At 46.2% G+C, this 16860-nt stretch overlaps 1 protein-coding gene across 3 annotated transcripts in view; it reads right to left on the bottom strand.

The window, feature by feature from the left end:
- Window positions 1-16860, bottom strand: part of LZTR1 (leucine zipper like post translational regulator 1) — a 117823-nt gene that overhangs the window by 20327 nt on the left and 80636 nt on the right. The window contains exons 7-13 of one of the 3 annotated variants that reach the window (XM_063964270.1): window positions 16103-16160; window positions 14531-14670; window positions 6911-7112; window positions 6157-6207; window positions 5961-6071; window positions 4950-5042; window positions 2706-2801 (exon numbers count right to left, since the gene is read on the bottom strand). In XM_063964270.1, the coding sequence (XP_063820340.1) occupies window positions 2706-2801; window positions 4950-5042; window positions 5961-6071; window positions 6157-6207; window positions 6911-7112; window positions 14531-14670; window positions 16103-16160 (751 nt within the window). The remainder of the gene's footprint in view (window positions 1-2705; window positions 2802-4949; window positions 5043-5960; window positions 6072-6156; window positions 6208-6910; window positions 7113-14530; window positions 14671-16102; window positions 16161-16860) is intronic. The other 2 variants (XM_063964272.1, XM_063964271.1) reach the window with 2 other exon arrangements.

Below are 16860 nucleotides of genomic sequence, written 5' to 3'. Positions count from 1 at the left end.
CTTCCCCAAACAATTCCTCACCCTTGTAAGGTAAAACCTCCATATGCCTCTTCGAGTCGGCATCGCCCGTCCATTGTCGGGTCCATAGGGCTCGTCTAGCCGAAATCGCCATAGCGCTGGCTCTGGAACCCAGTAGGCCAATGTCTCTCTGAGCATCTCTCATATACAGGACAGCATCTTTGATATGACCCAGGGTCAATAAAATGGTTTCCTTATCCAGAGTATCTATATCAGCAGATAAGGCATCTGTCCACGCTGCTACAGCGCTACAAAACCAAGCCGACGCTATCGCCGGTCTGAGTAAGGTACCAGAATGTATGTAAATAGACTTCAAGGTAGTCTCCTGCCTACGATCAGCAGGATCCTTGAGGGTTGCCGTATCTTGAGATGGCAGCGCTACCTTTTTGGATAAGCGAGTCAACGCTTTATCCACCCTCGGGGAGGATTCCCACCGTATCCTGTCCTTAGTCGGGAACGGATACGCCATAAGAATCTTTTTGGGAATCTGCAGCTTCTCGTCTGGAGATTCCCAAGCCTTTTCAAATAATTCATTCAGCTCGTGAGACGGGGGAAAGGTTACCTCAGGTTTCTTTTCCTTATACATGCGCATCCTCGTGTCAGGGACAGAGGGGTCATCTGTGATATGCAACACCTCTTTTATAGTAATGATCATATAATGAATACTTTTAGCCAATTTTGGCTGCAACTTTGCATCATCGTAGTCGACACGAGTCAGAATCCGTGTCTGTATCAGTGTCTACTATTTGGGATAGTGGGCGCTTTTGAGACCCAGAAGGTCCCTGCGACATAGTGAAAGGCAGGGTTTGACTTCCTGCACACTCCCTGGACTCAGCTTTGTCCAACCTTTTGTGCAATAAATTCACATTTGCATTTAAAACATTCCACATATCCAACCAGTCAGGTGTCGGCGTTGCCGACGGAGACACCACACTCATTTGCTCCACCTCCTCCCTAGAAGAGCCTTCCGCTTTAGACATGCCGACACACGCGTACCGACACACCACACACTCAGGGAATTCTCTATCTGGAGACATTTCCCCCCAAGGCCCTGTGGAGAGACAGAGAGAGAGTATGCCAGCACACACCCAGCGCCAATGACCCAGGGAAAAAAATTACCCAGATAGCGCTTTTAATATATATAACACTGCGCCAAATTATGTGCCCCCCCTTCTTTCAAACCCTCTGTTACCGTGTTCAGCAGGGGAGAGTCCGGGGAGCCAGCTTCTCAGCGGTGTGCTGTGGAGAAAATGGCGCTGGTGAGTGCTGAGGATCAAGCTCCGCCCCCTCAGCGGCAGGCTTCGGTCCCGCTCGATTTACTTCAAAAATGTAGAGCCCATATATGCCCAGATTTTGCCAGACCAGAGGTTTAATTGCTGCCCAGGGCGCCCCCCCTGCGCCCTGCACCCTTACAGTGCCTGCCGTGTGTGTGTTGTGCGGGAGCAATGGCGCGCAGCATTACCTCAGTGAAGATCCGAAGTCTTCTGCCGCCTCTGAAGTCTTCTTTCTTCTCATAGTCACCCGGCTTCTATCTCCCGGCTCTGTGAGGAGGACGGCGGCGCGGCTCCGGGACGAACAGCTAGGAGAGACCTGCGTTCCGACTCCCTCTGGAGCTAATGGTGTCCAGTAGCCTAAGAAGCAGAGCCTAGCAGTTAAGTAGGTCTGCTTCTCTCCCCTCAGTCCCTCGATGTAGGGAGTCTGTTGCCAGCAGGCTCCCTGAAAATAAAAAACCCAACAAAATTACTTTCTTTTAGGAAACTCAGGAGAACTCCCTGTAATTCACCCAGTCTCCTCTGGGCACAATATCAAACTGAGGTCTGGAGGAGGGGCATAGAGGGAGGAGCCAGTGCACACCCATATCTAAAGTTCTTTTTAGTGCCCATGTCTCCTGCGGAGCCCGTCTATTCCCCATGGTCCTTACGGAGTCCCCAGCATCCTCTAGGACGTAAGAGAAATACCGACATGCGTTTTTCATTTTTTTGTGTGTTTATGTCGACATAGGTCGAAATGGACACCATATAAGTGTACCGCTGCGCTCGCCATGCTTCGGGCACAGGAAGTATGAACAAGTCGGTTTAAATGAATAAAATCATGAAAAACTCATGTCGGCATTTTGACCTTGTTGGTATTTTAAATGTCGGTAGTTTGTCCATGTCGGTATTTTGACCGTCTGTCAATTGCTGTCAGGATTTCGAGCGTCGGGATTTTGATTGGAGGTAAATTGACTGCATCCCGTTTTCACGTTTGTTTCACATTATATGGGGCACACATCACAGAACTGTGTGGAAAAGACTATATTTCCTAGAAATGATAGCTGTAGCTACATTAAGCCATTACACATAGGGGGTAATTCCAAGTTGATCGCAGCAGGACATTTTTTAGCAGTTGGGCAAAACCATGTGCACTGCAGGTGTGGCAGATATAACATGTGCAGAGAGTTAGATTTGGGTGGGTTATTTTGTTTCTGTGCAGGGTAAATACTGGCTGCTTTATTTTTACACTGCAATATAGATTGCAGATTAAACTCACCACACCCAAATCTAACTCTCTCTGCACATGTTATATCTGCCCCCCCCCCCCCCCCCCCCCCCCCCTGCAGTGCACATGGTTTTGCCCAATTGCTAACAAACTTGCTGCTGCGATCAACTCAGAATTACCCCCATAGAGCGGGACCTCAGACTACTCACTTGTCGCTGCCGCTCTCTCGCTTGAGTGATTTTTTTCCGCAGCCACTTACACCGAGCAGTGATGATCGCTGTGTGCCCTCGTACTCGCTCCTCTTTCTAAGCCAGAACAGAAACATAAGGGGTATTGAAACTCGCACACTATAAAACTCAATCATTTTGTAATTTACAGTTACGTATACGGTCCACACTAAAGGGGGGTACACACGGACAGATCCGTGCTTAAATACTAAGCAATCTCAAAAGATTGCCTAGAAATTAAGCACGGATCTCTCTGTGTGTAGGGTGCCGGTGACAGCGATGCGCGGTCTCGCACGTCGCTATCGCCAGCTGTAGATTTGGCATGCTCCCCCGCCCTCGCTCTGCACACATCAGTGGGGAGGGGGGGAGAGAAGTGTGCTGAGCGGTCTGCGCGGGGGCGCGCATCGCTATCGCTGTGGGGCATACACACGACAGATCTGTGCTTAAAGTCTAAGCAATCTAGTCAGATTGCTTAGATTTTAAACACGGATCTGTCCGTGTGTACCCCCTTTACACTTGTGCAAACAGATTTTCCCTTCAGAGTAATCAAGATTTGATTATTCTGCAGATGTGTCCTCCTACATCCCTGCTGCAGTCATGCTAAACAGCCCTGCTAGTCGTGCATAGTCATGAGCGCGTTTACTAACGCTGGGTATTTTTTTGTGCATTATTTACATCACTAATGCGATTAAGACTGATTAAAATGATCTGCACATTTCCTATATTCTGTGTGCAACTGCGGCTGTCTCTGCATACGGAATGCTAAGTCACAGTGTTCTCCTTGAAAACACTCATAACATTTTCAGAAAAAAGGCACCAGACGTTAGCAGAGCTGCCTGGGAACTACCGACTCACTCACGCCAGGCATCTCGCGGTGCGTATTGAGGCTGGATGTATGAGGACACATCTGAATGATAAAAAGACGATGCGTCTGAAGAAATGACACCATCGGACAGACCCAGTTGGTGTAAGAAAGGTCTCTTTAGTCCTATACAAACTCAAATAGGCAAACTATATAAAGCAATTAAAAATGGAGTCTGTGGGTAAAACAATAAAACAAGATACTGCACATGCATAATGGGAAAGTCACTGGCATGCTACGTGGATATGGTTAAGTGTAAAAGGTGTTTGAGGATTTTCTTCCTTTTCAAGGTGTGCGAAGGGGAAAAAAACCCATTAGAAATCTTAGTGGCTGCATCTGCAGGATTTGATCATTTTGTAGTGTCATTTTACAAGCAGGCCCAATTCAGAGCTCTACACAGTGGCATTCACAACTGCGTATTAGGACGCAGCGGATATGCAAAAATATGGTAATGACGGGGATATGTACAGAGACACCCACTGTACCATCATGCAACCCTGTAGTTGATCAGAAAGCCTATTGCAAGTCAGCCATAGGATCCTTAACAACTGTGTGCGGCAAAGCAATCAAAGACTGAGACACTCCTCTGAAACTGTTGCGACACCACTGTGTTTGAGTCACCAGCACCCATTACCTCCCACAAATGTTCACTGCCTGTCAATCTGCGTACAAATTGTCTGCGCCACCACAAGACCATCGGGATGCATCAACAATTTTAGCTCAGCTACCAAACACTGGCACTGCAAACACTCTGTCCACCTCTGAATCCGGCCCTTTGTTGTCTGCTATTACCCAGTCTGATTACAGTTCTATTATTGTTTTGTTCCCAGCTGTAAAGCGCAATGGAATATGATAATAAATATGTACTAGCTGATGCTCCTGGTTTCAAAATAACATTTTACCCCTTTTCACCCCTTTACGAGTCAAAATTTGGAAAAATCCCTGCTCAGTGGGTGGCTGCAAATAACTACCACAGTTTCCAGACCACCCATCAGGTCACATGTTTGGGGTCGCCCGGCAGGTGCACAGGGAGAGTTCACCAACGGTCACATTTTCCAGAGCACAAAGGTCATGCACTGTAAACGGCAGGTGGACGTTTTGCCACATAACTCCAAAACATAGCAACAAATTACAAAAGCAACATATTTCTGCAAATCTATGGACTAAGACATTTAAAATGGTATTTGATGTACCCTGCTCAGACAATGGCAAATAAATGTCACTCATAAAAGTCGTCCTTCAGCTATTAATATGTAGAATGTAAAAAGACCTCTTTATTTAGCCTTTGCATCGGACCAAGTTTTTCTGATACTGCAAAATAAAATTATGTGATAAAAAAAAAAAAAACCCCAGCATTGACTCACTTCTCCCAAAATAAACTCCACATCACAGAACTGTTGGTTCTCAAACAGCCTTCCATAATCCTCATGTAAAGTGCACTTTGGGTAACACGAGAACTGCCAAAAAAGGAATGCAGCATGTAACAGATGCAAACAAAACATATTTAGTTGGAAATAAACCTTGTAAAGGAATTCTCATGCACAGTAGCTAATAGACCCACATTAGAAAAGTATACTTCTAGTTAGGATTTATTTTCTACCTTGACCTTTCTTCTAATGGGGGTATATATCAAAGCTTGGAGAGAGAGAGAGAAAGACATTTTACAGGCTGTGTTTGAAAAATGACAGAAGCAGACTGGTTTGTACTTTATCACTCACAGTTTTATCTGTCCCCAAGCTATGATAAATCCCCCCCATAGTGTGTACACCCAATCAATTATTGACACACGTTCATTGCATCGTCCCATTGGATGTTCTCCACATCCAATAAGAATATTCCACAGATGACCGGAATGGTTAGATGAAGCATGCAACAATATATTGCGCCGTCGTAAAATGCATCATGTTCTTGTGTATGGCGATGCAATACACCGTTACATCTCCATGCCAAATCGCACCATAATTTACGTGTGTATCCAGCTTAACAGACTTTTACTTTGGCTTTTGTATATAGGGCTTAATTCAGACCTGATCGCAGCAGCAGCATTTTTAACTAAAGGGCAAAACCATGTGCAGTGCAGGTGGGGCAGATATAACATGTGCAAAGAGAGTTAGATTTGGGTGGGGTGTGTTTAAACTGAAATCTAAATTGCAGTGTAAAAATAAAGCAGCCAAGTATTTACCCTGCACAGAAACAAAATAACCCACCCAAATCTAACTCTCTCTGCACGTTATGTTGAATGTTTTTGCTGCTGGGATCAGGTCTGAATTAGGCCCAGTCATCACAATCTGCAAAAAAGAACCAAGAACCCTTTATGGATGTCCGCCTCTCTTGGAGCAGACTGGAGATACGATCTTTAGATTCCAGCTGTTTACCTGAAAACGATACATTTCTCCACTCCTGACATTATTATCCACAGTCCCACCAAATATGTACATGGCATCATCGATTACCGCAGCAGCGTGGAAGAGGCGGCCACTGGGCAGCTGTAATATAAACATGTGGATGCTCATTACATTGAAGCTCACATTACTCAGAACATAATGATAAAAAGGCGAATTTCCTCCTTACATAAAGGATCATGGCAACTCCCTTGTCACCCGATTGTGTGTCCAGAAGGTCCTGTCATACAGTGGAACGGTTCAGTATGCAGGATTAAATAAAATTCACATATAAAGTTTGACATTCAGAAGCAGGGACTTGTTTACAAGAAAACTCAACAAATATAATAAGGTGTGCTGCTGCTGCGTGCGTGTGTGTGCGTGGCAAGAAATGTACAATTACCCATACCTGCATCTCCCAAATACATTATCATGGAATAAAATAAGTATTTTTGTTTCTGATTATTTAAAGGCCCGTACACACTGGCCGACATATCGGCCGTTCTCGTGAATGGCCGATATATCGCGGGTCCGTCGGCCAGTGTGTACGGCCGATACGTCTGTGAACTCCGTCGTTCAGACGTTTCGCGTCGGCCCCGCAGCACAGCCGATGGCCAATATATCTACCGATATATTGGCGCGTCGCTGTGTGTGTACGGCGGTCGGCCGACCGCCCGTACACATGCTGCGGCGGCTGGCGGTGATTCACAGCTGAACTGGGCGGGCGGGCGTGTGTACACGCCCGCCCAGTTCATGACGTCAGTCCCCGACGGATCGGGCAGTGTGTATGCTCAACACACTGCCCGATTCGTCCATAGATATATCTGCAGATCAATTGATCTGCAGATATATCTTCCAGTGTGTACCCACCTTGACTGCATCCCGGTGGTTAAAAGAACTAGGGTAATAAAAAAAACCAGACAATACATTGTAATGGTTCTTACCTCACTGTCTGGGCTCGGCTGAATCACCTCCCAGGATTGAGAGTCCACGTCATAGCAGTGTAGTTCATTAGGCAAAGTGTTGTCTGCTGCGCCCCCAAATACATAGAGGTGTCTGTCAAAGGCCACCATGGTATGCCCGTAACGCCTCTGGGGCGGTGGAGGTGACCCACGCAGTAAGTGCTCAGTAGGAATGCGCATCCAGCTGTGGGACGACATCAGATCATCTATCCTTTCTGATTGTTAAACATAAAAGTCACTCAAAATAGGGGTGAGCAACAGAGACGCTGCACATATCACCCCAGCTGTAGGAGCCTTGGGGGTAAATTCACTAAGGTGGGAGGTTTATTTATTATCTTCTAGAAGCAGCTAGATAAATGTTACATAGAATCTGTTGCTATGAGCATCACCACCAGTTCTAAAAAAAATCCCACCTTAGTAAATTAGTCTTAAAAGTTTACAATGGATTTCTTATTAAAAAAAAAAAAAAAAAAGCAACTCAAGAGACACTTCAAGACGCAGCAAACACAGTACGGAGGGCAGAAATGTGGAAATATTTCCCTGAAGGGTTGGCTGGTACAGCAGGCGGGCAGGGTTCTCTGCAGGCCTGCCCACTGGGTACTCTCTGAGCCCTGGGTAGCTCTTGTATTAGAAGGACTTAAGACATGACCCTTAGGTTGACTCTCTAGTGACCCATCACATTTGCGAAAAGCGCAAGAATCCATGTGCCCATGTTTTTATTGCAATATTATACACAATGTTTGAAATTAATGTTTCTCTTACGTCCTAGAGGATGCTGGGGACTCCGTAAGGACCATGGGGTATAGACGGGCTCCGCAGGAGACATGGGCACTCTAAAGACTTTAGAATGGGTGTGCACTGGCTCCTCCCTCTATGCCTCTCCTCCAGACCTCAGTTAGATCCTGTGCCCAGAGTAGACTGGGTGCACTACAGGGGAGCTCTCCTGAGTTTCTCTGAAAAATACTTTTTGTTAGGTTTTTTTATTTTCAGGGAGCACTGCTGGCAACAGGCTCCCTGCATCGTGGGACTGAGGGGAGAGAAGCAGTCCTACTTGAATGATAGGCTCTGCTTCTTAGGCTACTGGACACCATTAGCTCCAGAGGGTCGGAACGCAGGTCTCACCCTCGCCGTTCGTCCCGGAGCCGCACCGCCGTCCTCCTCACAGAGCCGGAAGATAGAAGCCGGGTGAGTATTAAGAAGAAAAGAAGACTTCACAGGCGGCAGAAGACTTCAGATCTTCACTGAGGTAACACGCAGTGCTAACGCTGCGCGCCATTGCTCCCACACAGACACACAAAGCGGGCACTGTAAGGGTGCAGGGGGAACGCCCTGGGCAGCAATAAAAACCTCTAGGGACACTGGCATATAACGTAGATACTGCGGAGGCAGTATATTAATAAACCCCGCCAGTACAAATAATTTGAGTGGGACCGAAGCCCGCCGGTGAGAGGGTGGGGCTTGGTCCTCCAGCACTAACTAGCGCCATTTTCTCCACAGCACACTGCAGAGAAGCTAGCTCCCCGGACTCCCCTGCTGAACACGGTTACAGAGGGCAAAAAAGAGGGGGGCACATTTAATTGGCGCAGTGAGTGTATTTATATAAAAGCGCTGTACTAACTGGGATTTTATTCCAGTGTCCGGTGGCGGTGGGTGTGTGCTGGCATACTCTCTCTCTGTCTCTCCAAAGGGTCTTATTTGGGGACTGTCTCCATATAGATATATCCCTGAGTGTGTGGGAGTGTCGGTACGGGTGTGTCGGCATGTCTGAAGCGGAAGGCTCATCTAAGGAGGAGGTGGAGCAGATGATTGTGGTGTCTCCGTCGGCAACGCCGACACCTGATTGGTTAGATATGTGGAATGTTTTAAATGCAAATGTGGCTTTATTACATAAGAGATTGGACAAAGCAGAGTCCAGGGATAAAACAGGGAGTCAATCAATGGCTTTGACTGTGTCACAGGGCCCTTCAGGGTCTCAAAAACATCCCCTATCCCAAGTAGCAGACACCGATAGCGACACGGATTCTGACTCCAGTGTCGACTACGATGATGCGAGGTTACACCCAAGGGTGGCCAAAAGTATTCATTATATGATTATTGCAATAAAAGATGTTTTACATATCACAGATGACCCCTCTGTCCCTGACACGAGGGTATGCATGTTTAAGGAAAAGAAACCTGAGGTAACCTTTCCCCCATCTCATGAGCTGAACGCGTTATTTGAAAAAGCTTGGGAAACTCCAGACAAAAAACTGCAGATTCCCAAGAGAATTCCTATGGCGTATCCTTTCCCTGCACAGGACAGGGTACGGTGGGAATCCTCGCCCAGGGTGGACAGGGCTTTAACGCTCTTGTCCAAGAAGGTGGCGCTACCGTCTCCAGACACGGCAGCCCTCAAGGATCCTGCTGATCGCAGACAGGAAACTACCTTAAAATCAATTATTCACATATGGATGCTTTGCTCAGACCGGCAATAGCATCTGCTTGGGTTTGTAGTGCTATAGCAGCTTGGACAGATACCTTGTCAGCTGACATTGATATCCTAGATAGGGATACCATTTTATTGACCTTAGGTCACATTAAAGACGCAGTCTTATATATGAGAGACGCTCAGAGAGACGTTGGGCTACTAGGTTCAAGAGCCAACGCCATGGCGATTTCTGCTAGGCGAGCCCTGTGGATCCGCCAATGGACGGGTGATGCAGACTCAAAGAGGCATATGGAAGTTTTGCCTTATAAGGGTGAGGTGTTATTTGGGGAAGGTCTCGCCAACCTGGTTTCCACAGTTACCGCGGGTAAATCTACTTTTTTGCCTTATGTTCCCCCTCAGCAAAAGAAAACACCACAATATCAGATGCAGTCCTTTCGGTCGCATAAATCAAGAAGAGGTCGGGGCTCTTCCTTCCTCGCCAGAGGTAAGGGTAAAGGGAAAAGAATGCCTGCCACGGCTAGTTCCCAGGAGCAGAAGTCCTCCCCGGCTTCTACTAAATCCACCGCATGATGCAGGGGCTCCACTGAGGGAGTCCGCGCCGGTGGGGGCACGTCTTAGACTCTTCAGCCACGTCTGGGTTCAGTCAGACGTGGATCCTTGGGCGATTGAAATTGGAAATTGTATCCCAAGGCTACAAGCTGGAATTCGAAGAGGTGCCTCCGCGCTGATTTTTCAAATCGGCTTTACCAGCCTCTCCCCCAGAAAGGGAGATAGTTTTAGCTGCAATTCAAAAGCTGTGTCAACAGGAAGTGATTGTCAAGGTTCCCCTAGTTCAACAGGGGAAGGGGTACTATTCAACCCTGTTTGTGGTTCCGAAACCGGATGGCTCGGTCAGACCCATTCTAAATCTAAAATCCCTAAACCTGTACTTGCAAAAGTTCAAATTCAAGATGGAATCGCTCCGGGCAGTTATCTCCAGCCTGGAAGGGGATTTTATGGTGTCACTGGACATAAAGGATGCATACCTTCATGTCCCCATATATCCCCCTCATCAGGCGTACCTGAGATTCGCTGTACAGGGCTGTCATTACCAGTTTCAGACGTTGCCTTTTGGGCTTTCCACGGCCCCGAGGATTTTCACCAAGGTAATGGCGGAAATGATGGTGCTCCTGCGCAGGCAGGGAGTCACAATTATCCCATACTTGGACGATCTCCTGATAAAAGCGAGATCGAGAGATCAGTTGCTGAAAAGCGTGTCGCTCTCCCTGAGAGTGCTCCAGCAGCATGGCTGGATTCTAAATCTACCTAAGTCACAGTTGGCTCCAACGACTCGGCTATTGTTCTTAGGCATGATTCTGGACACAGAACAAAAGAGGGTTTTTCTCCCGATGGAAAAAGCCCAGGAACTCCAGAACATGATCAGAGACCTGTTAAAACCAAACAGAGTGTCAGTTCATCAATGCACTCGAGTAATGGGAAAAATGGTGGCGACCTACGAGGCGATCCCCTTCGGCAGATTTCATGCGAGGACGTTTCAGTGGGACCTTCTGGACAAGTGGTCCGAGTTCCATCTTCAAATTCATCAGAAAATAAGCCTGTTCCCCAGGGCCAGGGTGTCTCTCCTGTGGTGGCTGCAGAGTGCTCACCTTCTAGAGCAGGGATGGGGAACCTTCGGTCCTCCAGCTGTTGTCGAACTACACATACCAGCATGCCTTGCTACAGTTTTGCTATTTGGCCATGCTAAAACTGTTGCAGGGCATGCTGGGATGTGTAGTTCAACAGCTGGAGAGCCGAAGGTTCCCCATCCCTGTTCTAGAGGGTCGCAGGTTCGGCATTCAGGACTGGGTTCTGGTGACTACGGACGCGAGCCTCCGAGGATGGGGAGCAGTCACACAAGGAAGAAATTTTCAGGGACTATGGTCGAGCCAGGAGGCTTGTCTACACATCAACATTCTAGAATTAAGGGCCATATACAACGGTCTACGACAAGCGGAGAATCTTCTTCACGACCTACCGGTTCTGATTCAATCAGACAACTTCACAGCCGTGGCTCATGTAAACCGCCAAGGCGTGACTAGGTGCAGAGTGGAAATGGCGGTAGCCACCAGGATTCTTCGCTGGGCGGAAAATCACGTAAGCGCTCTGTCAGCAGTCTTCATTCCGGGAGTGGACAACTGGGAAGCAGATTTCCTCAGCAGACACGATCTCCATCCAGGAGAGTGGGGACTTCATCAAGAAGTTTTTGCAGAGAAAACAAGTCTTTGGGGACTTCCCCAAATAGATATGATGGCGTCACACCTCAACAAGAAGATTCGGAGGTATTGTGCCAGGTCAAGGGACCCTCAGGACAGTAGCGGTGGACGCCCTGGTGACACCGTGGGTGTTTCAGTCGGTCTATGTGTTCCCTCCTCTTCATCTCATCTCACAGATATTGAGAATCATAAGACGAAAAAGAGTTCAGACAATACTCATTGTTCCAGATTGGCCTCGAAGGGCCTGGTATTCAGATCTTCAGGAGATGCTCACAGAAGATCCATGGTCTCTTCCTCTCAGGGAGGACCTGTTGCAGCAGGGGCCCTGCGTATTCCAAGACTTACCGCGGTTACGTTTGACGGCATGGCGGGTGAACACCGAATCCTAGCTGGGAAAGGTATTCCGTAGGAAGTCATCCCTACTCTGATAAAGGCTAGGAAGGAAGTGACGGTGAAACATTATCACCGTATCTGGAGGAAGTATGTCTCTTGGTGTGAAGCCAAGAATGCTCTTACGGAAGATTTCCACTTGGGCCGTTTTCTCCACTTTCTACAGACAGGAGTGGATATGGGTCTGAAGTTAGGCTCCATTAAGGTACAGATTTCGGCCCTATCTATATTCTTTCAGAAGGAATTGGCTTCTCTCCCAGAAGTCCTTTTGTGCCCCCAGTGGCACCTTGGGACCTTAACGTGGTGTTACAGTTCCTAAAATCTCACTGGTTTGAGCCTCTTCAAACAGTTGAATTAAAATTTCTCACTTGGAAGGTGGTCATGTTGTTGGCCTTGGCATCTGCAAGGCGGGTGTCCGAATTGGCGGCTTTGTCTCACAAAAGCCCCTATCTGATTTTCCATGGGGATAGAGAAGAGTTGAGGACGCGTCCTCAATTTTTGCCTAAAGTGGTTTCATCGTTTCATATGAACCAACCTATTGTGGTGCCGGTGGCTACGGGAGACTTGGAGGACTCCAAGTCCCTAAATGTAGTCAGGGCCTTAAAAATTTACGTAGCAAGGACGGCTCGGATTAGGAAAACAGAGGCACTGTTTGTCCTGTATGCGACCAACAAGGTTGGCGCTACTGCTTCTAAGCAGACTATTGCTCGCTGGATCTGTAACACGATTCAGCAGGCTCATTCTACGGCCGGATTGCAGTTACCAAATTCGGTAAAAGCCCATTCCACTAGGAAGGTGGGCTCTTCTTGGGTGGCTGCCCGAGGCGTCTCGGCGTTACAGCTTTGCCGAGCAGCTACTTGGTCGGGTTCAAACACCTTTGCAAAATTCTACAAGTTTGATACCCTGGCTGATGAGGACCTCATGTTTGCTCAATAGGTGCTGCAGAGTCATCCGCACTCTCCTGCCCGGTTTGGAGCTTTGGTATAATCCCCATGGTCCTTACGGAGTCCCCAGCATCCTCTAGGACGTAAGAGAAAATAAGATTTTAAACCTACCGGTAAATCTTTTTCTCCTAGTCCGTAGAGGATGCTGGGCGCCCATCCCAGTGCGGACATATTTCTGCAAGGCTTGTATATAGTTGTTGCTTACATAAGGGTTATGTTACAGTTAAGATCAGTCTTTGACTGATGCTGTTTTGTTCATACTGTTTACTGGTTGCGTATATTCCAGGTTATACAGTGTGGATGGTGTGGGCTGGTATGAATCTTGCCCTTAGATTAACAAAAATCCTTTCCTCGTACTGTCCGTCTCCTCTGGGCACAGTTTCTCTAACTGAGGTCTGGAGGAGGGGCATAGAGGGAGGAGCCAGTGCACACCCATTCTGAAGTCTTTAGAGTGCCCATGTCTCCTGCGGAGCCCGTCTATACCCCATGGTCCTTACGGAGTCCGCAGCATCCTCTACAGACTAGGAGAAAAAGATTTACCGGTAGGTTTAAAATCTTATTTTTGCTCTTTAATCCATTAGCCAATACCCTCGCCAAAGCATATTGCAAACTGATCAATTATATCCAAATATACTGAACTATTTACTTATAATCCATGTGTGTGCCATTCCAAAAAGGGAAAACACAAGTAAAAAGCACATTTCTGTGAATGTACCCCAAACAAAATTTATAGGGGTATATTCAATTAGGGTCGAAAACTTCCGTCTGTCGAAAAGACGTCAGTTTTCGACTTTTTAATGATTCGACCTATTCAGTCCCATCAGTTTTTATTCGACAAGTCGTGGAATTAGACTTGTCGAATAGTACGTGAATCGGCGGTATAGCTGCCGATTTACGTACTTTTGAGTGAAACGGGGCCAAATTCGACAGGATTTGGCCCCGTTTCCGACCATCTCAGTCCGACATAAAAAAATGTCAGGCTGAGAAAGTGGGACCCAGAGGAGGAAGAGGGGGCCGCGGGGAGATTGGGGGGAGCCGCAGGGCATACAGGGGAGAGAATTGCTACAGCACAGCGCTGCAGCAGGATGTCTCACAGCCGCGCCACTCACAGCAGTATCCACTCGGCTCCAGCAAGTGAGGTCACGCTTGCTGGAGCTGGGTGGACACTGCCGTGAGGTCGGGCGGCTGTGAGACAACCTCCTGCAGCGCTACTGTAGCGCTGCTCTCCTCTGTCTGCCCACAGCTCCCCCCGCTGGTCTCCCCGCGGCTCCCCCCTCTCCTCCTCTGGGTCCCTCATCTCAATTTGACTTTTCAAAAGTTGAGATTGAATAGGGGTTGTCGGATCCAATCCGACAAATGCATGTAGGAATGGATTCAACCCTAATTGATTATACCCCATAGTGTGCTTAGACTTTGCAACAGAAGAAAGCAAACATGCCCTGTAAAAACCAACAATACAACAGTTCTAGCAAAGGGCCAACCACTGGAATGTAAGTGGAAGGGCAATTTGCTTCCTGGCCTATTTCAAATACCATAACTATAATAACATTTGTTTATATCACGTGTCAGACAAATGTTTGGTTCTCACACTTTCTCTGCAAACTCAAACTGGAACAAGTTGTTTGTGATCTTCGCCCCACTCTGACCAGAGAAGACAAACATTTTGTCCCTACAGACAGCCACTGGGAAGTTACAGCAAGAAGGTGGGATTTCTCCACTCTGCTCAATCTGCAACACACACACAACATAAATATTCAGTTACACAGGTTTACGAAAAGTATGCCGCAATAGATTATGTCGCCTACGTACTTACTGCATTCTAAGATTACATTATTTTCAGTTATATAAGGCAAATCATGTTATGCAGTTCTGTACAGCAAATACATCTAATTGGTGCTTATACCACACACATATACCTGGGTCTATTCCAGTATGGTTTTGGACTGTGAGAGGAAATTAAGTAAACAATGGGAAAGCATATAAACTCCACACAAATATGGCTTTGGTTGTAATCTAGCACTAATCAATGTGCCACATTACTTTAGGAAATAATATTAAAGAATTTAAAAAGACAATGGGACAAAATGTAAAAAGACAATGGGACTCAGAAGACTTAAAATGGAAAAATATGACATTTGCATGGCTTTTCTCACCACATACAATGTCACAACAATCAACATGGAATGAATCTAAAATGATACATAGCAGGAGAGCAATCAGTGATGCAGGATAATAATGATGATCCGTATCTATGTAGGTGTACATACAGATGCGTCCTCATACATCTAGCCTCAGTACGCCATGCAACGCGAGAAGCCTGACGTGAGTGAGCCGGCAGTTCCCGGGCAACTTTTCGCTGAAAAAGCATCTTAACTGTGAATAAGATAAGCAAGCAGCGGTGCATCTTAAAATGATATGCGGCATGCCTATATTCTATGTGCAACTCCAGCTGTATCCGCATACAAAATGCTACGTTACAGTGTTTTCCAGTGCCGCATATCATTTTAATCAGCAAGGCCTGCTTATGCATCCTACTGACATAACGATGTGAATAAGACGCATTTTGGGGGGAAATGCACAAAAAGACCCTGAGCGTTAGTAAATGGGATCACAACAAGAAGGGCTATGTAATGTCACTGCAGTAACGATGAGAGAGGACACATCTGTATATACAGTAGCTTGTGATGCCCGCTTCATCAGACCTGAATTGGTACGTTACTTCATGTATTCAGGGTAAGAGGCAGTACACTACTACTACTACTACAGTCTGTACAAATATAATGTACAGACAACATTCTAAATGAGAATAAGTGCTAGCTGGGATCCCAATTATAAAGCACATAGGTATATGTTATATGAATGTTAATAACAATAATTTTACTATTACTACCACCACCAATAAGATTAACATTATACTAAATGTTACTCCATTCTGGATCTCTTTTGACCATTGCTTTCATTTAAGCGGACATTTCTACAGCTATTTTAAACATTTCAGAAAAAACATTTAATGCCTGAACAGTATATTGTGTAACATTTACCAAAGTATTTTTTTTTTCCCATAATCATGAATATCGATTATAATATAACAATCTGCACTTTTTTTTTTTTTTTTTTTACCATAAAACGAGTAGTTAAGTCAAAGCAGAATTTAGATTACCTCTTCCCAACATGTTAACTCCCGGTCTTGCAAACTGATGGTCCACATATCATTTAACCTGAATAAAAAGGGGGGAGAACAATATAAAATGTATACGCTATACACTAACTATAAGTGAGTGCACCTATCCACATCATATAAATAATGATTATGTAGGAAAGAATCAGAAATCCTAAACCAGAGGGTTTTACAGAATGTAACAATTAATGCATAGAATTAGAAACATGATTTCTGTGAAAATTAAACGGCATTTGGTACCAAGCAGTAAAATGAGTATATGAACACATTATTATGGACAGCACCTTTAGGCATGTGATCCTGGAGATTTGGCTTATTTGATGTGCCTATATAGGTAACTGTAAAGTTCAATGCTACTGTGCGACTTCAAATGTATGTAAAAATGGAGAAACGGGGGGGGGGGGGGGGGGGAAAGGAAGAGATATTGCATCTAGACTGAAACACATGAGAAAGAAGGGAATCATTATACTATGGAAGAGATAAAAAGCACTGGAGCACCACCTGACAGCTTGTGTGCTTATACTGTATAGGGGGAAACAAACCTTAATGCAAAGTGCAGAACAGGGGCAGGCAACCCATGGTACTCCAGCTGCTGGGAAACAATAAATCCCAGCATGCTTTGCCACATCTTTAGAATGCCCTAAAAGCAAAACCATGCAAGGACATGCTGGGATGCATAGTTCCACAGCAACTGTAGTACGTTGCCTACCACTGGTGTAAAACATCTAATAACTGCTGTG

The sequence above is a fragment of the Pseudophryne corroboree genome, chromosome 1 (genome assembly GCF_028390025.1).
Source record: "Pseudophryne corroboree isolate aPseCor3 chromosome 1, aPseCor3.hap2, whole genome shotgun sequence".
Classification (NCBI taxonomy): domain Eukaryota; kingdom Metazoa; phylum Chordata; class Amphibia; order Anura; family Myobatrachidae; genus Pseudophryne; species Pseudophryne corroboree.
This window is presented reverse-complemented; position numbering and strand designations above follow the sequence as displayed.